At 42.9% G+C, this 23,177-nt stretch overlaps 1 protein-coding gene across 1 annotated transcript in view; it reads left to right on the forward strand.

Annotated features, from left to right (window-relative positions):
• Positions 1 to 23,177, forward strand: part of RORB (RAR related orphan receptor B) — a 359,282-nt gene that overhangs the window by 228,970 nt on the left and 107,135 nt on the right. Inside the window, exons 3-4 of the mRNA XM_086961278.1 lie at positions 18,000 to 18,141; positions 19,686 to 20,087. Coding sequence (XP_086817404.1) covers positions 18,000 to 18,141; positions 19,686 to 20,087 — 544 coding nt within the window. The remainder of the gene's footprint in view (positions 1 to 17,999; positions 18,142 to 19,685; positions 20,088 to 23,177) is intronic.

Consider the following 23,177-nt stretch of genomic DNA (forward strand, 5'->3'; position numbering starts at 1 on the left):
GTGGAATCGCAATCAGGTAGAACCGTAGAGAACAGAGGAGACCAGGTGCCAACGTCAGCTTACAGCACCGGGAAAACCCAGCAGAGAGGAAGGTAACAGGCAAACTGCTATGCGGTACTCACGCAGGTGGGGGGGTGGGAGACACCATAAAAATGAAGAAGACCGCCACTTAAACCAGCCCAAGGCACACCACCAGCATCCATGCTAGTGCAGGAGGCAAGTAACCAGCCCAGTCGCCAGGCACTCAAGTGGAATCAAAGTTCTACCTTCCCACAGCAACAGACATCCCGAGGCAGTCTCACAGCTAGGAAAAAGGCAGGTCCAACCACGCCCAACTGCAGAAAACAGACCATAGGCAGGAAGGCATGGGAACTAGCGACGCAGCTCGTCTTCCACCCGGCCAGGATTTAGGAAGATGCACCCTCCAACCCGGAACCGACCGGGAGGCCAGCGCACCAGCCACAAAGGACCGGCCCAAACCACAAGGAGACATCCGGAAACATCCAAGCATCGGGCAAGCCCGGCAGGCCAGGAGGCAGCACAGAAGACACCCCGTCCAGAACAGCTGATCAGCCAGATAGCGACTGAAGAGGAATACAACTCCTGCCCGGCAGGACTAGCACCAGCACCTCGTCCCATTCCTGTTGACAGACAGAAACAAAGAACAGTCGGAATGCTGGGTAAGTAGGGCTACTTTACTCCCAGTGGGAGGGGTTGGGGTCCCAGCATTCATCTGTTCTTTTTTTCTGTCGAGATATGATTAACTCCGCTTGTCTTCAATGGGACGAGGACAGAAGGGATCGGGGGCTCATGTATTATTCTTCGTGATGAACCCTACTTAATGTTTGTCCTTTGATAATTTTGAGTACGAGACAGACTATACATTTTAAATGCATATTAAAGAAACTTCAGGGTGGATACAGTACATTCATAGTCCAATTAAATATCAAGAACAATTGATAAGTACAATTTATTAAAGAAAATAATTTGTTAATATATGTTTTTTATCTCTTTTCCTACATACAATCCTAGTGTCAAAACTTTACCACTTATATTGTAACAGCAAGATTATTGTAAATGGGGTTACTGGCTGAGGCGGGTGAAACCCTACTCAAGCAGCAACAACAATTCTTATCAGGGTGAAACAAGCAAACCCCAAATTAACCTGTGCTTAATCCACTGGTAGCTTGATGATTTGTGTAAAGTATTATGCAGCACTTCAAACAGCTATACAGTGAAAACAATACACAAGAGAAATCCCACATCAATTTAAAAAAAATAGTCAAATTTAATAACTTATTTAAGAGCAAAATTACAAAAATCAAGCCAATAGAACAGGAGAGATGCAATTTTAAATATTTAAGTAAGAAAGTGCCTAGAAGCACAAAGCACCATCTGTGATTATCTGGTCGAAAACGACCAGGACAAAGTTACAAGTTCACGCAGACCATGATGGACTGTGGGCCAGATACAGGGACCAAGTTATGCCCACTGAACTAAGTGACTTAAATCCTGGTTTGTGAAGCATTGCGAGACCCTGCATCAAGGACTCCTTGCACAACAGTGGTTCAGAAGAAGCTACGGGCTTAGATGCGGGCTCCTGCATTGTCATTGAGGATGCAAAGTCCAGCATCAAAGATTTGTTGTGCAGAGGCTGCTGGGCTGCGATGCAAAGTACTGCATCAGCATAAAGGATACCGTCAACGAGGAGCTTGTGATGCCAAAGCCTGAATTGAGGTTGCAGGGGTTCGAGGAGACTGTAGGCTGAATACAAAATTCAGCATCAGGGATGCATCATGCTGTGGCAGTTCCTCAGCAGAGAAGATGTGTTGCTCTATGGTGGTTCGATCCACCAGACCCCAGCTGGACTGGGCTGGCCGAGCACTTTCAGGCACACTTCCAGCTTTCCAGGACTGGGGTGGCACCACTTTGGTGTTAGGACTCACAGCAGACAGAGTCCAGGTGCTGGGTTCAAGGTGGGTGGAGACTTTTCTGTCCCTGAGGCTCTGATCAGGAGGCCAGCCAACTAGCCCTGCAGTCGCTATGCTGATCTTGGATTCGAGATGCAGGTCCAGTCATTTTCACTCTGGCAGCAGAGCAAAGCAACACCAGGGTAGCAAAACAACCGAGTAGCAGTCCTTTATGCAGAGCAGCACAGCAGTCCTTCTGAGTCTTCCACAGGCTGAGAGGTATACTGAAGTGTTGGGTCTAAGGGTCCATTATTTATACCTGTGCCCACTCTGAAGTAGGAGTAGGTTCTGGAGGGTTCCACCACCCAGAGGTGTTTAGAATTTCCTCCCTCCCTGCTCTGGCGTCAGCTTGTCTGGGAACACAAAAGACTAGTGACAAAACCTTTGTGAGTGTGCTATGGCAGAGGGGTTTTGATGTGCAAGTTTGGTAGGTGCCAGCTCCTCCCCCTCATCAAGTAATAGATGGACCATTCTGCCAGCACTTATTTCCTTTTGTCTTACTGTCTGGAGCAATACACAAAGACCAACTGCCAGTTACATCTAGTCATGTGTCCAAGGATACAGCTGCAGGCAATAATGGTTAGGACAAGAAAATGCCAACTTAAGTAGCTTTTTCAGAATTAAGACTTTAAACCCAACTTAACCATTAAACAGGGCTTTAAATTGCAATTCTTCATACACCAAACTCTACCTTCCTATCTGCTCCTAATTAAAAGTTATCATTTAATAAATGTAATAAGCTAACTCAATGTTATCCTGTTAGAGAAGTAGGCCTTACAGTAGCGAAAAACAGAGTAAAGAATTTTTCATTACCAGGACATGCAAAAGTTAAAAGTACATGTCCAACATTTTCAATACAGTGCACTCTGGGCTATTTCGGACCTTCCCTGGTGACTTATATATATTAAAAATGAAGATTTAGGCCTGGCAAAAGGTTTATTTTGCCAGGTTGAAATGACAGTTTAGAACTGCCCACACAGGCTGCAATGACTGGGCCAAGGCATGTTTGAAGGGCTACTTAAGTGGGTGGAACACTCAATGATGCGGGACCACTAGTAGCATTTAATTTACAGACCTGGGGTAGATTTAGTATCACTTTACCACAGACTTACAAGTAAATTAAATGTGCCAATTGAGTTGAAACCAATTTTACCATATTTAGAGAAGAGAGCACAAACACTTTAGCACTGGTTAACAGTGGTAAAGTACACAGAGTCCTAAGGTCAACAAAACTGAGATCAGCATAATTAGAGAAGTAAGGCAAAAAGTCTGGGGGAAGACCACCCGAAGTCTGTCAAGTCTAACAAAGAATCCATATCAAAATCCATTTAATGACACTTCTACAGAATATTACATAGTACAATCCTCAAGTTTTGATATTAAAAGTGAAATGTGATGTCTAGCAGACACTTTAAATGAATTGATGGCTGCAGTGCCTACCTACAACTTGCAAATAAAATCTTACTCACATTATAGAGCTGCTGCCTTTAACTTTTTTTCAATCAAACACAGTGAAAATGGTAGGAACAGCTCACTTGTGAACTGTGTAGTCTGGCAAGTTTGATGAAATAATTGAACATAAGATACTACACCCTCAACCTTTGATTGTAAGCAACAGATACTGAAATGTTGTTTTTCAATTAAGAAGTGAAACATCACCCGTAGAAGCAACCAATGAGCCATGAGGACACACAACAGATCTTTCAAAGAATTTGAAGACACAATTTTGGAAGCATGGAGGTACTTCTATTTCTTGTGGCAGCACATCTAGGGCATATGATGACACGTTTGGACCATGTAACAGCATTAATGGAGACCTTAAGTGCATATTTCAATGATTTATGGTTTTTAAAACCTCTAATCGGCTAAACATCCCTTGCCTATAGCCAGATGTTTAAAGAACCTGAAATGTTGTCGAATTAGATTGTATCCTTCCAAATCATCCTCTTGAGTGGCCATTTTAGTGTGTACTCATTACTCATAACATGAATTTGGCTTGTCCTACATTTATGTAATTAGTTACTAATCTTCCATTTAGGATCAGAATTTAACAATTTATTACTTACCTTAAACCTTTTAGCAGTAAAACATTTGCTGTAATGTAGTTATTGTAATGACAGGGCAATAATGATGAAAACGTAGGGAAAATATAGCCTTTATTGAGCATCCAGTTGCATTTCATGGGCATATGACACTGTTTTGCATCCTTGTGCTCTTGCAGAAGAAATCTGTTGGCTATTATAACAACCTCATCCTTCATGTAACATCTGCTTGATTTCTATGTTATATCAGCTGATCCTTTTCATGTAAACTCTGCAAGGACAGCCATTGTCTGTCAGTGGAGCTTTAGACTAGTGTTTTGATAAAAAAGAAATAAAAAACATTTGAATGAATATGAACCATACTTTACATTTCGGGGGTATCGGGATGCACACCATTGTAATCCTTTTCCTACACGGGAAAGCACCCGCTAAAAAAAACGTATAAAAAAGATTAAAGGGACCAAACCACAGATTCCACAAGGACGGAGTGAACATCTTGGTTCGGGAAATACAGCGTTGCTTTAACATAAGGGAAAGAAACTGGAGCAACATGTTACTTTGAAAGAACGAACATTATAACAGGGAAATGTGCAGTGATGGAGATTAAGAGAGTGCTTATTTAAATTCCGTAAATGTACTGTCACAATGCATTGTGGGTTTTAGAGTTTTTTTCGTTCGGCAAGTAGTGCTGTTTCTTGAATATGGCGGGAACATAGCGAGAGCAGTACCAATCAGGGAATAGCTTATTGGAAGGGGAAGGTTTAAATAATCGAGACATACTGAATAGTCACACCATGTGAAATGGGAGGAACATGAAGGCTTAGCTTTTAAAGCAGGTACGTGAATGTCCGCTTAGATAAATTGTTTATAAAAATGGTGGGGTACTTTAAGGGACCTTCTCCTCATTCTCGAGAAAGGAGGGGAGGAATATAATGAGTGGTAAATGAGATTTATATACGCTGGAACACGCAGTTTGAGCACAACGCTTTGGGTAAAATGTGCAGGCAATGTAACAACCAGGGGCTATGTACACACCAGGCGAATCATGATGGAGATTATTGGCTTACACTCCAATTAGATAATAGATGTGGGTTATCAGAGGGGGTGAGTTGATTCGTATGCTCTGTTTAGATCGAATGCTACATTCAGTAAAATATTCTTAATATCATAATAAAAGGAGGGTCTAGTAAACAGGTAGCTATGTTTATTTAAACCATTTACTTGCTGTCAATCAGTAACTCATAGATGATGTATTTTGTCAAAAGAGATTAATATCGATGCACACTTGATATACTGTTTATAGTACCTTTTATAAATGTTATAATAATGTCGAGTTCAGTAATAGTGACATGTGTTTATTGTTATTTTATAGTGTCCCCTGACGAAGGGGCTTTTAGCCCCGAAATGCATTGGGTTTTTAAATAAACACTGCGTGGAACGAACCTTTGCTACTGTCGTGTTTAAGCGAGAGGCTCGGATGGGCACAGTTTACGCATGAGAAGCTTGGAAAATTGGCAATCAACCCCGTGTGTGGAGTACTGAAGAAATTGGAGAGAACATAAAGTTAAAAACCAGTAGATTATTGGCATAAAAGGTCACAGAGAGCTATATGATGGATTAATTGTTAAATAGCCTCGAAGGCTTCTAGGAGCTGTGCATCTGACGTGGGGCGAAATGTCGCCTCATCTTACCCTATTGCCATACTTTACATTTACACCGAGGGCCCATTCATTTGTGTGCTTTCTGTGAATTGTTTCTAGAGATTTTGAAAATATTTACAACTGAATGCTATAATGATATATTAACATTTTGGTTTGTGAACAACCCAATGAACTGATATTTGAATTCAAAAGCATGTTTTGTCCATTCGGCTATTTTTTGCAGCTGTGCATTGCCTATCGCCATTTATGCATCTTACTGTGTCGGCAAGTGTTACTCTGGTCATATGGGGTAGGTGAACACTCTCCTAAACGGGGGACATAAAAACTCCACTCCCCAAAAAATTTAACATTGAGACATACGTTTTGTGAATCAGCAAGTATTGATGGTTCATGAACAATCCCTTCTGTTTCAAGAACCCTCATCTGTTGACAAATTGCTGAGACTTTATGTTGGCAAGGGAATCCTACAGAATAGATATTAGTCAGGCAAATCTTCAAACTGATGTAGTAATACACACTGAAAATTGTGTTAAAACCTTCAGGTGACAGATTTAAAACATTTTCTAAAGCCCTAAAATCCACTATCATCTTCGAATGAAACACCCGAAAATAATTTTCATTACAGTGGGGAGTGTGACTCTAGTACCGTCTGCAAAGACAGTCTATTCTATATCAACAGCACGCTCTCTGTTGTGCTGTTAATAGCAACTCGACATCTAAACCTCCATCGATGAGAAAGTCAGTTGAAAACATCATACACTCTTTTATGACCTGGACTAGAGGAACACTTCACCCGCTTTATTTGTGGGCCTTCATCCGTCAGCCATGAAGTAACTATGATCACAGTTAATGTTCCTTGGTCTATGAAGGAAGGGTTTAATTGTCCTTCAAATGTTTAAATGAATCCAGGATCAATTCTCAGGCAAGAGGTAATGGTCGCCAGCACTGAGAAATCCACAGCTCAAATGCTTCACCAAATTTATGATGCCAAATACTGGGGACTTTTTTAGTTGTGCTGGGAGTTAACTACTAAAAAAAGTAAGCATTAATATATCGTCCTCTAGAAAACATAAAATCAATATCATGTTATCCCTTAAACCGAAATTATTCCTGAACTTTATAGCTTTGTTGTATAGCGAAAGGGAAACAAATGACATTGAATAAAGCCAGGCAGGTATAAAAGACTCATGGGTTGTACTCTCATGCTGGTTTCCACTCTGCGTGAGAACGTATCTTCTCACTTACGACCTTAGAAATAATTGCTGAAGGAGCGGAGAGGACTGAAGATACACCTCTAATGCTCTCCCTCTGTTCAGGAGCAAATCTCTTCTTCTGAGTGTTTGCCATTACAATAACCACTCTTCTGACTCTTAGACACTTCAACAGAGTTTCGTCAATCCAGCGTGATGCCTAAGGTTCGGCCTTCCATTCTTGTGTTTGACTTTATTGGTCCTCACAGAGATTTTTCAATCTTAGCCACAGTGGAATTGAGATTTTAAAGATATCTATGAGTATAGCTGATCACTGCTTCTTCTCATGATACTTCTGCTTTAGTGGTTCACCTAAAGCACTGTAAGATTGCTATGAGCTGCATGATGCACATTAGTAATCTTTATAAATAACTTTCAAATGCTCTTTCTGCATACACTCCTTCCAAATTATGTATGTAACATGCTGTACCTACAAGATTTGAATAATAAAAGAGAAAACATCTGATCTCCATTCATGTCAGACATATTCGTCTCAAAGCTGGCTCCGTGAAACAGTAGTCTTCTTACCACACATATGTATAGCGACCTTCATAGTTTACTAGAATGTTACATTAACAGATTTGATTAACAGGTTTGAGGGTATATGGCTGAATATGCATTCGTACAGTTATTTTGTATGTTTAGTATAGCATCAACCATGTTATCACTCTGTGAAAACACACATAATGGGTCCCCATGCAAAATTGGAAATTAAAGTAGGAGCCTTTAGTGATTCACCACCACAAACATTGGTGGCTCATGCATAATGGAGTCCGCAATGGAGATAGATAAGTACCAGTTCCAACACTTCATTTATGTTGAGTATTTTGTTGGGGCAGCACTGGAAGCAATATAGTGACAGAGTCGAAAAATACAACATGCAAAAGGAGCTCATAACCGAGGTGTAACTGCTGTACTGAGACATAAATCATAGAATCTTAACTGACTCACCTAATGTTTACTAAAGAACAAGATAAAAATTCCTTACTCCCCAAATCAATCTTCTGTCTGTATGATCTCATATAAGGCACAACTTGTTGAAACCTTTGCATCTATAAAGTAAAAATAGAAATACAGTTTCATTGGTTTTGTAATGCTGAAGAGAAAAATGAACTAATGATGCCTAATTTTCCATTAAATGCAGTAGAAGTACAATTTCTCTCTCCTGGTCTTCTTAGATAGATGCATAAAACTACTTCACTTTTAGCATTAGTAACATTTTACAGAATGCAATTATCATTGCAACCGAAATATTTATAGGTTAGGGATTTAATGCACCTCAAGTTGTGAATAATCTAGATCACAGTACAAATTTACATTTACAAATATAAAATATCTAGTTAAACTGTTTGTGTTCAATATCATGGAATTACAATTTTTTGTATCTAATTATATTTTCAGATGGAGTGAGGCCTAAGATATGATGACCACGCATTTCTTAGTTCTCTAACAAATGTAATTACATTGCTCCTCAGAGAGGAACTTTCCACTGGCAAAAAACATAAAGACCCTCAAATTGTGCATAAATGACTACTCTTGTTGAAGAGACAGTCCTCGCAGCCTATATAATATATGAGGGCTAGTTAATATCACATTAATTAGCAGTACAATTCTTTCATTTAAAAAGCAGCTACCTATTCTGTCTCAATGGAATCCAACTATTGATCGCATAAGTGATCAACTGCATACAGTCAAGGATACTAAGTGCAGTTGAGAAGGTTTAATGCATCTCATTTATTGCCATGATTTCTGGTTAAGGGACAGAAGTATGGGTCGACTCATCACCCAAAGGAGTGGTCATGTTAATGTTGGCACAAAATGAGGCCATGTAAGTAATGTAACTAGGCAGAAGATGTAGATATTGTGTAGGGCTCCTCGATGGGAACCCTAACGAGCTGCAAAAGAGACTGAAGATAATGTTGAGTATAACATTCAATTCAGTCGGAAAGAGGTACGAGCACGGTGCTATCTCTGCAGGACCTATATCTGGGAACAAGCAGCCTCCTTGTTCATTTTTTGAACTTGTAATTTCTTTCCCTAACAGTCCAGCTGTGACCATTAGTCCCGATGAAGCCTCTGCACAAATTGATCTTTCTGTGAGTTTGAAGTGCTAACATGTTTGAGATTTTTGCGCTGTTCTGGCCATAACTGACTTGGCAGAGGTTATTAACCTCTTGGACACACCTCTTTGAAATGGTATTTGTCCTACTCAATTATTTACACTAGCAGTCAAAAGTATCTTGTTGGACTTTTATTGATTTTATAGTTCATCACTACATGTGGCATCTGATACTCCGAGCCCTTCACAGCTTTTTACCGTTTAAAAAAAAAATAGATGAACACCCAGCTACTGCTTGATTATTGTTTTAGTATGTAATAGTTTATATGATTAGTTTGTTCTGCAAATAAAAATTGGATATTGCTGAATGACTTTGATGTTTGCATTAGACATACATACGTTTGTCTTCAGTCTGTTATGGAGCATAGCAAGGTATCCACAGTGTTAATAGTTTTTGTTCAAATATTTCCCTTGCATGATTCCTTTTGTGCTTATACTTATTTTTGGTGGGAGCAGGCAGGGTCAGGTGAAGAAAATTGAGGGCTGTGTTTTATAACATCCATAGATATTGATGTATATGTGAGATTGGTCCTGTAAGATCCTGGATTATATAAACTTCATAATACTTGATAAACTTGATAACAGTATAGGATTCCAGTTGTGTAAAGCACAGTTTTAATGGAAAACCTGGGGTTAACCTGTAGTATCAAAGCAGCAGGCTTTCCCCCAACAAATGCCTATAAACTATTTCACTAATGTGAGAAATTGGCATGTTGGTTGACAGGGGGGGGCTGTCATATTCAAGCAACAGCCACAATCCCCATAGGGGGGTGGCTGACCTAATCAAGCAACAGCCACAATCCCCATCAGGGTGAACCACAAAATTCACCAAATTTAACCAGTGCTTGACCCTCTGGAGTTGGCACAAAAGCAGTCAGGTTTAAGTTAGTAAAAGCTAGTACCTAAAGATCAAAACACCAACCGCGGACATCTAGTCACGTGAGACCGGGTCAAAACAAAAAAATACGGCCGACTGCAATGAAGCCCGGGTTATATTGAAGAAGTTGGATTGGCCCGATAGGTGCTTACTTTCGGACTCAGAAGAAATTTCCGAGAAAATGTTCTGAGAAGGTAAAGCTCTGCGGTACTGAGCTCCTGGTGGTGCGCAAGGGGGGAGCATCGTCATCAGGGAGCCTTTGATCGAAGCCTCAGTGAATATTTTTATGTTCATGCTTAGGGCCTTATTAAGACTTTGGCAGTGCAGGAGCGGGACAGCTCCGCTCCCACACGGCCAAACCAATGTAGGATCTGCCCGCCAGATCAGGAGTTTTCTCCTGTCTGGCAGGTGGTTCTGTGGCATTCCAAGGGCGGTGCCTATGAAATAGGCACCACAATGGGAACATCAAAGGCAGTAAGTACCTGCACGGCATGTACTGCTGCAGTGCAAGTACTGATGTGCATGCAGGCGGGGGCACATGTTGTGCCCCCCGTGTGCATCCACAGGGCGTAGGGCCCCCTTTGTCTCCTCACCACCACACTTTTCATGGCAGTCGCTTCACCATGAAATGTGTGGCTGTGAGGAAACTCGTAATATGCCACAGCCCACGAAGCATATTGTAGCCTGACTGCCCTAGTCGTAATAGGCCGGTCAGGAGACTGCCATTGTGAATCTGGCTGTTTATGGGCTGCCACACTCATGATAAGCCCCTTACTTTCTTTTTAGGAGGTCAAAAATTACAAGTGGGATGAGGCAGGAGGCTGTAGCTGAGAAGAGTACCAGGAGGCCAGAGTCCCCTTTGGTGAAGGACCAGTGAGCAGGATTTGCTGCTAGGAGAACAATGTAGAGGGATCACCATGGGTGGATAGATGAGCAAGTTGGTCCCGGTCTTCCCTCAGTTCTCAGAGCAGTTTTTAGCCACAAATCTTTGAAGTCAAAAGTTTTGGAGTTTGGCTATGTGGTCAAATGTAACAGTATGTTCAAGGGTCCAGGACTCGAGAGAATCACTTGGGGGTTCAGGGCTTATCCAGGCTGGGTCCAGGTGAGGGTTCATCATGGTCAGAGCCGGTTATATCCCTGTTGCTCTGAGCAGAAGGCCAGCAATGTAGAGTCACTCTGGTGGTCCTGAGCTCAAGTGATGAAGCAGGGCTCAAGCATCAATGCCGTCCCCGAGGGTTCAGGGCAGGCCTCTGAGGGTTCAAGGCAGGTTCCAGGCAGCACATCAGTCCTTCCAGGTGCAGCAAAGCATTCTTGTAAAGTACATAGTAGGCCACAGCAGCAGGTAGTCCTCTGAGAGTCCTTCACCTGGTTCAGGAAGGTCCCACGAATCCACGAGTCTCCTGAGGCGGAAGCCGGGAGTGTGCTGTCACGAATTTTAATTATTGTCTGTGATACTTTGTAAACACCTTTTAAAAACTTGCTCTGTCTCTCGTGAACAGCGTGTTGTAACGCTGCAACGTCCCCCTGACATTCATTCGCCACTACCGAGGGCGAGGCGCGTCATCGGACACGCCCACCTCAGCTGGCCACGCCCCCCTCCCGGACTATAAAAGAGCGCGCAGCTCCAAGCGCGACTCCCACGAATCCACGAGTCTCCTGAGGCGGAAGCCGGGAGTGTGCTGTCACGAATTTTAATTATTGTCTGTGATACTTTGTAAACACCTTTTAAAAACTTGCTCTGTCTCTCGTGAACAGCGTGTTGTAACGCTGCAACGTCCCCCTGACATTCATTCGCCACTACCGAGGGCGAGGCGCGTCATCGGACACGCCCACCTCAGCTGGCCACGCCCCCCTCCCGGACTATAAAAGAGCCCGCAGCTCCAAGCGCGACTCCCACGAATCCACGAGTCTCCTGAGGCGGAAGCCGGGAGTGTGCTGTCAGGAATTTTAATTATTGTCTGTGATACTTTGTAAACACCTTTTAAAAACTTGCTCTGTCTCTCGTGAACAGCGTGTTGTAACGCTGCAACGTCCCCCTGACATTCATTCGCCACTACCGAGGGCGAGGCGCGTCATCGGACACGCCCACCTCAGCTGGCCACGCCCCCGTGGCGCCCTCCCCTACAGTCATAAATTATGTGCCTCGCCAGGAAGCGCAGCGGACGAGCGCAGCGGGAGCGCCGTTTGCGCGCCGAAGGCGCGCCCAAGGCAAGCCCGTCTGCGCCCGTCCGCGACCAGACTGCGGCCGGGGCCAGACATGCTGCCAAAAACGGTACATCTGGAGGACAGATAGTATGGTCCGGTGAGGATTTAAAGGTATTCAACCTACCATCCAACTGTTGCCCCCACTCTATAGACCCAGCAACTCCTGACCCTGTCCAAACTTGTAGCAACTGTGGGATAACATTCGTCAGCGCCGCCCCCGCAATACAGCCCAACCCTAAAACCCCCCCTCAAACCAACATCAAAGCGGGCCTACTCAATTGTAGATCCCTTGTTAAACACACTGATGAGATCTGGATCTTATTAGAAGAGCAGAATTGGGATATCCTGTTCCTAACTGAAACATGGATTAAAGAGGACAGCCTGTCCTCTACCGCTTTGGCTATCCCTCTGGGATTTAAAATATGCCTCGCCAACCGACCTGGGACAAAAAGAGGCGGTGGCGTAGCGATTATTTTTAAAGAGCACCTAGTACTGACATCCTCGGCTGCCACGACGATTCAAGGTATTGAAGGTCTTCACTTCTGCTTTCAAGTAAGCCCTCAGCTCTCACTAGCAGGGCTAGTGATATATCGCCCCCCGGCCAGCGCGGATTCCATCCTCACTACCCTATTAGATACAATAGTACAGAGTTCACTTCTTCATCCCCTTTTTCTAGTGGTGGGTGATTTCAATATCCATATGGATAAAGTAGAATGTGCCTTGGCAGAGACACTCCGTACAACGTTAGACGCGGCCGGCCTCAGACTGATCAATGAGGGCCCCACACATACTGGGGGCCATACGATTGATCTCATCTTTACGAATATTAAGGATGTGCGACCTGAAAAACCTCTCCCTCTGGTATGGTCAGATCATTCACTTATCACATTCACTCTGAACATCCGCAGCGATATCAAGGTGTCTAGTAAGTGTTATTTTATGAAAAGACAGTGGAAAAAACTGACCCCCGAGGTTATGCTCCCGGTTCTGGCGCGTACCACCCCCCTCCTGACAAATAATCCCAATAGGGACGCAGTGCTACTTAATGAATGGATAGGAGGAATGGTATCCTCTATTGCCCCTGCCTCGCGTGCTCTATCTAAAAGACAATCCCCCTCAGCGCCCTGGTTCACGCAGGAACTTAGAGAGGAGAAAGCGGCCTGTAAAAAACTGGAAAGACTCTGGAGAGAAAATTATGGTCTAGAAGAAAAAGCTTTATATAAGGATGCATTAAAAAAATTCCGGAAAGCCATTAGGAATAATAAAAAGCGCTTCTATGCTGACTCGATTAGGCAGGCAGAACAATCCAGCAAACAAGTGTTCAAAGTAGTTCAGTCCTTCCTCAAACCTCAATGCATTGAAAGAGAGGTTATCCCCACACCATTACTTTGTGAGCAAATCTCAGAATACTTCGACCATAAAATCAAGAAAGTATATGATTCCTTTGGTCCAGTTATAAATACTGAGAAACAGGACACAGCGTACAATAGCGAGCCAGAAGAAACCCTCACCCAGTTTGTGCTTGCCCCTATGAACGAGGTGAGGCAAGAGCTCAACCGTTGCAAATCCGGTTCACCTGATGACCCCTGTCCGGCTAGACTTTGGAGCACCATAGCGGACTCTGTAGCGCCCACACTCCAAAGTATCTGGAATTCTTCCATTACGTCAGGAATCTTCCCTGACGTCTGGAAGCATGCCACGCTTCTCCCCCTAAAGAAAAAACCAAATGGGGATCCAGATGATCTGACGAACCTCCGCCCAATATCCCTTCTAGCCGCACCGGGAAAAATGCTGGAAAAAGTGATACAACGCCAACTGAGTAAATTTGTGGAAACCAGCAACATTCTCCATGAAACTCAGTCTGGCTTCCGGCCCGGTTTCAGTACTGAAACAGCGCTCTTAGAGGTAGCCGAGTCAGTGAGGTGGTCGTTGGATGCAGGAAGCTCAGCTATGCTGGTACTCCTGGATCTATCGGCCGCCTTCGACACGGTGGACCACGCCAGATTACTTAGTCGGCTGGCAGAGATAGGCATTCAAGACCACGCGCTGAACTGGATTAAGTCGTATCTATCTCAAAGAACGCAGAAGGTGGCACTCGGGACGATCTCTTCCACACCTAAAACCCTCAACTGTGGAGTCCCGCAGGGCTCGGCCCTCAGCCCTCTCTTATTCAATATCTATCTGGCCCCCCTCTTCACGCTCATTGCCAACTGGGGTGTTAAGGCAATTTCTTATGCCGACGACACCCAGTTGGTATTCCCTTACACGGAAATGACACAGGAATCTTTTGCAAATTTTAAAGGCTGTCTCCAGGACATTGCACACTGGATGAATACCAACAAACTAAAATTAAACGCCAACAAAACCGAAGTCATTTTCTTCGGTAAGGGCCCTGTCCCCGCCCCAGAGCTATGGTGGCCGGTGGAAATGGGTCCCTCACCCTTGCCCAGTCATTCGGCAAAAAACCTTGGAGTGAGATGGGATGATAAGATGTCTTTCTCTTCCCATATCCAACAAGTGGCCGGCTGCTGCCTAAGTAAATTAAGAAACCTCCGTAAATTTCTTAAACTTCTCCCCGAGAGCTGCAGAAAAATAGTAGTCCATGCAACTGTCACTTCACGGCTGGACTACGCCAATGGTCTTTACCTGGGCCTCCCAAAATTTTTAACCCATAAACTGCAGGTAGTTCAAAATGCGGCTGCGAGGCTGCTACTGCGAATTCCTTTCAAACAGTCAGTCTCTCCGCATCTTAGAACCCTGCATTGGCTCCCTGTCGCCAACCGGATAAAATTCAAAGCCCTGACACTCGCGTTCAGATCTCTGCATGGCTCCTGCCCACTCTACCTAAAAAAACGCCTTCCAAGGTATACCCAACACCGTGTTTTACGGTCTAATGACCGAATCCTGCTGGCTGTCCCACGAGCAAAAAAGGCACGCATTGGTGGTCGCACCTTTTCAGCAAATGTTTCTGCGCTGTGGAACTCCCTACCTCAAGCAATCCAGCAGGCTCCATCTGAACCCTGCTTTAAGAAGTTGCTAAAGACTTGGCTCTTCTCCCAGCCTCGCTAGGTCTCCCACTCCTGTCCCTGGACCTCTGTGGTACGTTTTAGCGCCGGGACACCTCCTTGTGAGGTAGCTGTTCGCGCTCTATAAATCACAGTATTATTATTATTATTATTATTATTATTTCAGAAAGGGAACTGGAGAGTGGGTCTTGGGGTTTTATACCTGGTGCCTTCTTTAAAGTAGACGTTTTCCTTTGAATTGCGTGGAATTTCCTAACTCCCCTGCCCTGGCTCCAAGCTCGCTGCAGGGACAATGCATTAGTGACAAGTCCTTTGTGTGAAGGGAGGGCACAGTCTATTCGGTTGTTATTGGGACTGCACCTAGCTCCACTCCCCATTCAGCCACATAAATCCCTTTATTGTGCTACTGTCTGGGAGAAATAAAGAAGGTCCAACTGCCACCTACTCCAGTCATGTGATCTAGGACAGACTGCAGGCACCAAATAGCAAGAGCAGGAAAACACCAACTTCCAAAAAAGGCATTTTCAAAATTGTAATTTAAAATCTGACTTTACCATTAAATAGGATTTTTAATTACAATTTTATTGTTACCAAACACAAAACGCTTACATGTCCCCAATCAAAATGTAACACTTATAAACTGTAATAAGGTAACCCAATGTTATTCTATAGGATAGGTAGGCCTCACATTAAAGTTTTTCACTACCTAGACATATAAAACATAATAGTAAAAGTCCAGCATTTTAATTACAATGCACCCTGTCCTATGGGCTACCTAGGGCCGCGTACCTTAGGGATGACCTATATGGTATAAAAGGGGGGCTTGAGGCTTGGCAAATGGGTTATATTGCCAAGTTGAATTAGCAGTTTAAAATATCATTTATGCTGCAGTGGCAGGCCTGGGACGTGTTTTAAGGTGCTACTTAAATGGGTGGCACAATAAGTGCTGCAGGCTCACTAGTAGCATTTAAAATGGTTTAACACTCTTCAGGGGACTTAAATGTAAATTAAATGTGCCTATTAGGTGTAAGCCAATTTTGCCATGTTTAGGAGAGTGAGAACGAGCACTTTAGCACAGGTTAGCATTGGTAAAGTGCAGAGAGTCCTAGGCCAACAAAAATGAATTTCAGTAAAAGAATGGAGGGGAAAAAGGCAAAAGGTTTGGGGGAAGACCGTCCTAAGGCTTCCAGGTCTAACATGCAGCATCAAAACAACTTTAATGTGAAAATTCAAAACAATAAATAGTTGTCTCTCATACGGATACAATCAAATGTCTCCAGTCTTCTCACTGCTCTTCTTGGAGACTCAAGCAGCAGATCGATCGAGAAGATAGCCCTTTCTATCCCTGTCTTCTTAGGTCAATGCAAAATTCCAGTCCCTCTGGCCTACTGAGTCCTTCTTCAAAGATGCCCTTTTTTCTCCAAGTAAAATACAATTTTCTCCCTCCTTCTTGCTGAGATTTACAGACAAGAGTCCCAATTTCTTCAGATGCTGGATGCCTCATGGTTAGTCCTACATTTTCCAGACTGCTAGAAAGTTCACAGCAGAACAGGCTACAGGTCGCAGTGGGAGGTAGGCTCAACCACTCTCTCCAGCCAGAACCACAGCACAGTGGAGTCCACTGATCAGCTCATTCTTCAACCCGATGCCCTTATTGCCCTTTAAGTCCCTAGGACTAGAAGAGGCGAGTAGGCCTGACACATAAGAAAAACGTTCAAAGCTTAGTTACATGGGTGAGCAAGATTCAAGGTCTACTTCCTTCCTCATTTCCGTATGGAATGCTCAACTTGATGAATCCAGACTGCTCACAATAAGTACTGTTTTTTGTCAGTATTCGAAGTTCGTTGGGAGTGTGGAGCACAAACATACAGATGGGGCAGCAGGCATGTGTGTATGTGTTTGTATGTGAGGTTAGAGAGACCTAGACATATCGTCCACATGCTGGTGGGTATTACCAGCCCTTCCCCTTGTTGTGCACCCTCACCTACGGCTTAGGTCTGTAACTGCATGGCAGGCTATTAACGGCTGTTAATGCCCTGATAGAGGGCATTAATCACTGTAAACAACCCGAACATTAGCACTCGTTTGTTTATGCAACATTGGCTGAGAAAATTGAATTATCAGAATTAATTGAAGAAATATTCAGATACAATATCCTAAAAAAAAGACACAATTCCACTTTAATACGTAATAAATTTGTCTCTACTTAAGAGTAACTGGTAAAGCAAAGGAAGTACACACAGTCACACAAGAACTGAGAACGTTTCTTAGAGGATAAGGAATCCAGGACTGGGACACCGTTGTCTAGGGGGGACTAAGGTCATCACTGATTAAGAGAAACCTTAGAACAAATGAGTTTTTAAAGTATCATTATCAGAACCGGTTGAAGAAGTGAGGTTGACACAGGAATGGAAGAAATATTTCCTGAGCACAAACTCTGCCAAAACTAGAGCTTCATTTTAAACAAAAATGCACATCTTCCTTAATTTCCCCAGTTGAACCTTCATCCAGCGCCTAGAGACAGCTGATATTTTTAGAGCAACTTGAAATGTTCCGGATGTGATTGTTTTTTTCATTCGTCGCTTTAAGTTAAGTACCATTAAACTCAAACATTCGATTCCAAATGTGACATGATGACACATTCGTTTAGTTGTCTTAAACAAAATGCATTAAAAAATCGTATTTGCATTTCTAGTCAAAGCAATATAAGGCGATGTCTTCCAACGTCGACAGGACATTGCAAAACAGAATGTGCCAGCAATCGTTGAATAAAAAATGACACATTGTGTTTATGAAACTAGTCCTCCATATTCATTTTTGATATGTCCTCTCTCGCTCTCTCTCCCCAGGGATTCTTCAGGAGGAGTCAACAGAATAATGCCTCCTACTCCTGCCCCCGGCAGAGAAACTGTTTAATTGACAGAACGAACAGGAACCGTTGCCAACACTGCCGACTGCAGAAGTGTCTTGCCTTGGGAATGTCTCGAGATGGTAAGGTGTACACGGCCCCTCGACAAGGGCGCCGAGGAGCGCACTCCGAGCCGCCTGCTGCCTAGGAAAAAACATAACTGCGCCATGACTAATTTCAAAGCAAAAATGTGTGTGTGTTAAACTCTTCGCAGCGTGATTGAAAGTTAAACCATGCTAAACAGCCAAGCAGCAAAATAAATCTAATGCTGTCCTTTGGAAAGCTGTGAAGCCAACCAGAGTCTGTGGTAGGGTATTTCAGGCAGATGCAAAAAGCCGCGACACTAAACCCTGCAAACACGGGGGCTGCGACTACAGAATGGATTTTTGGTTTGTTTGAAACTCATTGTATGATTTCAAAGACCCATATTACATCAGAATTCGAAAGCGGCGGTCCTTCCTAATTGCGGTTTGGTATTGTATTTATTAATGGTGTGCTACCAGAAGTTCGGGTGCGACCTATTACTCAGCTAAAATAGTGGTGGTGACTGATTTGCAAAAAGAAAGGAGCATCCTTGGGACACCTTGCCCTTTTTGAATGTTGTTGGGAGCCTCGGGAGTAGGCAGTTAGTTGTCCAACAGACCACTGCCTTTTACCCTTCTACTTATCCTAAACAAGGCTTGCTTAAAAAAATGTGTCCCATTAAGAAGTATAAACAGTGGGATGGTTGCCTGCTGTTCCTTTCTTAGAAGCATGTACATATCTGTAGCCAATCGCAGTGGGTCGCAAATAGTGACCTGCAAATTTATAATCATTAAGCAGCTCCTTCAGTGACACCCCACAGTTGGACATTTTGTGGTGGCAAGTAACACAAAGGTTGCATCGCAAAATTGTACAGTTTGCAGTCACTTTTTGCAATCAGTATTTTGATGCATCTGGCCATTCCTCCTTTTCAACCAAAAAGGACCCCAGTTCCTGAACAGCCCCATCCCTTAATGAACAGAGCGGTAAGCATTCATTTCGAGATATAGTCAGGCTGGCAACATTCAGAAAAAGATTATCTTGCACCTCAGGACAAAGTATTTTCCATGCCTTTAGCAGTCTTTATTTTTTTTTTAATATTATGATACACTAGGGCATTTTTATTTGCAAAGTACACATCCGTGATAAAAACATGGGGCCCTATGTACAAAATTTTGGGATTGCGATTTCCCATGTGGGATTCTTACTGAATCACAATTTGGAAACTGCAATTCCTAATGTACAAAAGCATACACCGCTTAAGTAGCAATTCCTAGTGAATCACAAATCAACCTTTCTCATGAATATTAACAATGTAGGTCGCAGTTTGCGACCCATTAGGAATTGCAGCCATCACAGGGATGGTTGTCTTCTGGGATCACAGACCACTATATCTGTGGTTGATTTTTCATAAATCAATCTCTTTTTAAAAAAAATTAAATGCAAGTTTCAAATATTCATAATATGCTGCTGGAAGCTGGACTGTATTACTAAAACAGCACTAACCTTTTCTATAATCTAATTTATAACCATGTCAAGTGCATTTTCTAAAAACTATCAATGTAAATTAATCACTTTATTAATTAAAAATAATTTTCCCCTTCAGCTGTAAAATTTGGAAGGATGTCCAAAAAGCAAAGAGACAGCCTCTACGCAGAAGTGCAGAAGCACCAGCAACGGTTGCAGGAGCAGCGGCAACAGCAGACGGGCGAAGCCGAGGCGCTTGCCAGGGTGTACAGCAGCAGCATCACCAACGGCTTGAGCAACCTCAACAGCGAAACGGGGGCCACCTATTCCAATGGGCATGTCATTGACCTGCCCAAGTCTGAGGGCTACTACAGTGTGGATTCCTCGCAGCCTTCACCAGATCAGTCTGGAATAGACTTGACTGGGCTCAAACAGATAAAACAGGAACCAATCTATGACCTTACGTCTGTACCGAACTTATTTACTTATAGTTCCTTCAATAATGGACAATTAGCAGCTGGAATAAGCATGACGGAAATAGGTAAGTGTGACACATACTCTACCCTCTGACTGTGGAGTGCACTTAAGTTAGATGCTCTATAATGAGAAGCATTGTATTTCTAAGTCAATCCTACCCACTCATTTGAACATTGAGGGGTTTATTTTTGATGTGATCTGGGGTGTACTGTACAATGATCCTGGTCCCAAGGAATGGAAGAGCATTCACCTATGAAAATGTTATTGTAGTCTGAGTACTGTGAATATTAGTTGATGTACTCTGAACAGTATTGTGTGCAGGAGTCAATTTAGATTATGGACCTGATACATCAAAGTTTTACCATTCAGTGTCTATGGGGAAGTGTGTTGATACACAAGAGCCTAGATTACAGAACCAGAATGTAATAGAGTGTGGCAACAAAAAGATAAGTGGTACAAAAGTAAACTGTGGAGTGTGTAATTGTATTTTATACATTACATGATACATATTTACAAAGTGTTATATTTACATTGTCAGTCATAGTGAGAGGAAGTGAATCGCCAGAATCACACACTTTGTTTTGCCCAGTGCTACAAATGGGATTTGAACCTATGTCATCAGGCTCGTAAGCCAGGAAATTTGCCACTGGAATACAGATGCTTTTACTATAAGTGAAATGCTTGATGCAGTACTAGAGAACCTAGCAATTTAGAAACCACAGTGTGTTGTATAATTGTAGAGCAATTTTACCCACCACATGAGTGCAAAGATTTACCCTTACGAATGGAGAATTAGCTTGGAAAATTGGTGTTTCTGCACCGATTTTCATGTTTTTCACATCCCAGGGCATTTTTTCACATACGTAGTCCTCCAGGTTTTACTTGAGGAAATATATCTTTGTTAAACTCATAGGGGACAGTTTTGCACATCTCAGAATCACAATTTGATTGGAAATTTCCCATCTGTCCAAATTGTGAATACTGAGGTACTCCCAATGAAGACCATACAGTCTGATTTCAGTTCCATTTCTTTCTCACAGGTACTGGGGTAAAGATTTAGCAGTTCTAATGGCCTCAATTCATCAACATTCAATGTTCATACTGTAGGTTAGAGCTGCCAGGCTAGTTCGGTAGGCATTTCATTGTAACAAGGCCAGCATTCTAAATGACCAATATAGGAAAATATGACCATCACATAGTAATAGTGTATGCATTGTTGGAAATGGAAAACAGAAAAATGTGTAAGTGGACTGAGTCTATAAGGATCTAATAGCTTGATGCACATGTATCATTCACAGAACTGTTCTTGTAAGTGAAGACATTCACATTGAAAGGAAACATTTAATTGTATGGTCCTTGAACAGTGCCTAGAAATGGTAGGCAATTAAGTGTGAGCAATAATTTGCTAGCTTTCTGGCGTGGCCATGGGAGGTATGTGATGTGTTCTTTGGGTAATTCAGCATTTATTTTAGAATTTCTCTTCAAAGTGTGCTGAAGGCAGGGGCGTAACAAAGGCCCCGCATTCCCTGCGGGGCGGTTTGCCCCCAAGCTCAAGGGGCCCCCTCAGCACAATACTCCAGCCGGAGGACTCCTGATTGAATCTGGAGGGGGCCCCTCCACCCACCTTGGAGGGGGCCCTCTCATGTTTCGTTGTGCCACTGGCTGACGGTTGCACCAGTGGATAGAGTTGAAAAAAGAATATATTTAGAGTACTTAAGAAGTACTTCAGGAAGACCCTTACCTCTTCAGTCCTTCCACAGTTCCTTTGCAGTCCATGTAGCAGAATAGCTGGTCCACAGCTCAAATTGATTTCGTATCCCTATACTAATTTCCCACTAATCCTGTTTGGCTTCCAGAGTGGCATGCTGCCCCCAAGGGAGGCGGTTCAGCTCCTTGTCTGGGATGGCGGGCACTATATAAATGCAAACCCTTCCCTCTTCCATCCCTCCATTATCCTTTTCTATCCAAATAACAGACTAACATGTCCACCGCTCAAATTTCACATTTTCCCAGACTAATTCACCAGTAATCCTTTTAAGGTTCCGGAGTAGCGTGCTACTCACCTAAAATCGATTCACAATCTCATCAGGGGTGGCAACCGCTATATAAATGCAAACCATTTCCCTCTTCTCTTCCTCCACTATCCTCAATCCAAATAACAGACTAACATATCCACCGCTCAAATTAATGTAATATTTCACTATACTAATTTCATCACTAATCCTTTATACGTTCCGGAGTAGTGTGATGCTCGCCGAAAAAGTACTTTGACGCCTCGTCAGGGGTTATAAGCACTATATAAATGCAATTACAATACAATCTGGGGATGTAACCTTGATTAAAGGAGATTTGGTTTCATTGCCGGAGCAGAAGTGAGTTCCGGGACTGATTAGGAGTCACTAAAGCGCACTATGTCATTTGGTGTACACAACTGAGCTAAAAAGTGCTGCCCTACATATGCACACTGAAAGGATATACTCAATCTAGTGTAGGAACCATCATCTAGCACTTGGTTCTGCATGTTCAGAAAGTGAGTCATGTTTACTCAATTTTTCTACATGTTCAGAATTAGGTTATGTTTATGTCTGCATTTCAATCCTACTACATATTCCACTGAACAATCCTGATTTGTTTCATAATTGAAAATCAGTCCACGTTCTCCAAATATTTTGTCAAGTTCTTGGAAGTTAAGCGAGTGAACAACTGAAAATGATATTTGATGATCCAAAAATCTTTTTCCATGAGTAGCTTTGTCTTACTCCTACCGTAGGTGTGACCTGCTCCTTGTCATCCAGGAGCAAGACAAGCTTGCACACAGACTTGTTTTTTTTTTCCTTGGGTAAGCACCTCTACTCCTTGAAATTCATATCTAAATATCACCTCAGTAGTGGGTTGAGAATCAGGCAAGACATTAAGAGTAAATATACCTAACACAATAGAAAGACATACATACAACCAAAAAAGGTTTGTGGACAGGATGTGTAGTTTCAGAGATATCCTATGTCACATGCGTACTGGTTAGTAAGAGTGCAGAAAAATTACCTTTATCTGGGCTGGGCTGGACCGGACTGGCTTTATAATACAGGAGACAGGAACAAGCCCCTGCAGACAGGGGGACACAGATCTGTTTGTAAACACATTCTATCCATCCCGG

This window comes from Lissotriton vulgaris, chromosome 3_1, assembly GCF_964263255.1.
Source record: "Lissotriton vulgaris chromosome 3_1, aLisVul1.2, whole genome shotgun sequence".
Taxonomy (NCBI): domain Eukaryota; kingdom Metazoa; phylum Chordata; class Amphibia; order Caudata; family Salamandridae; genus Lissotriton; species Lissotriton vulgaris.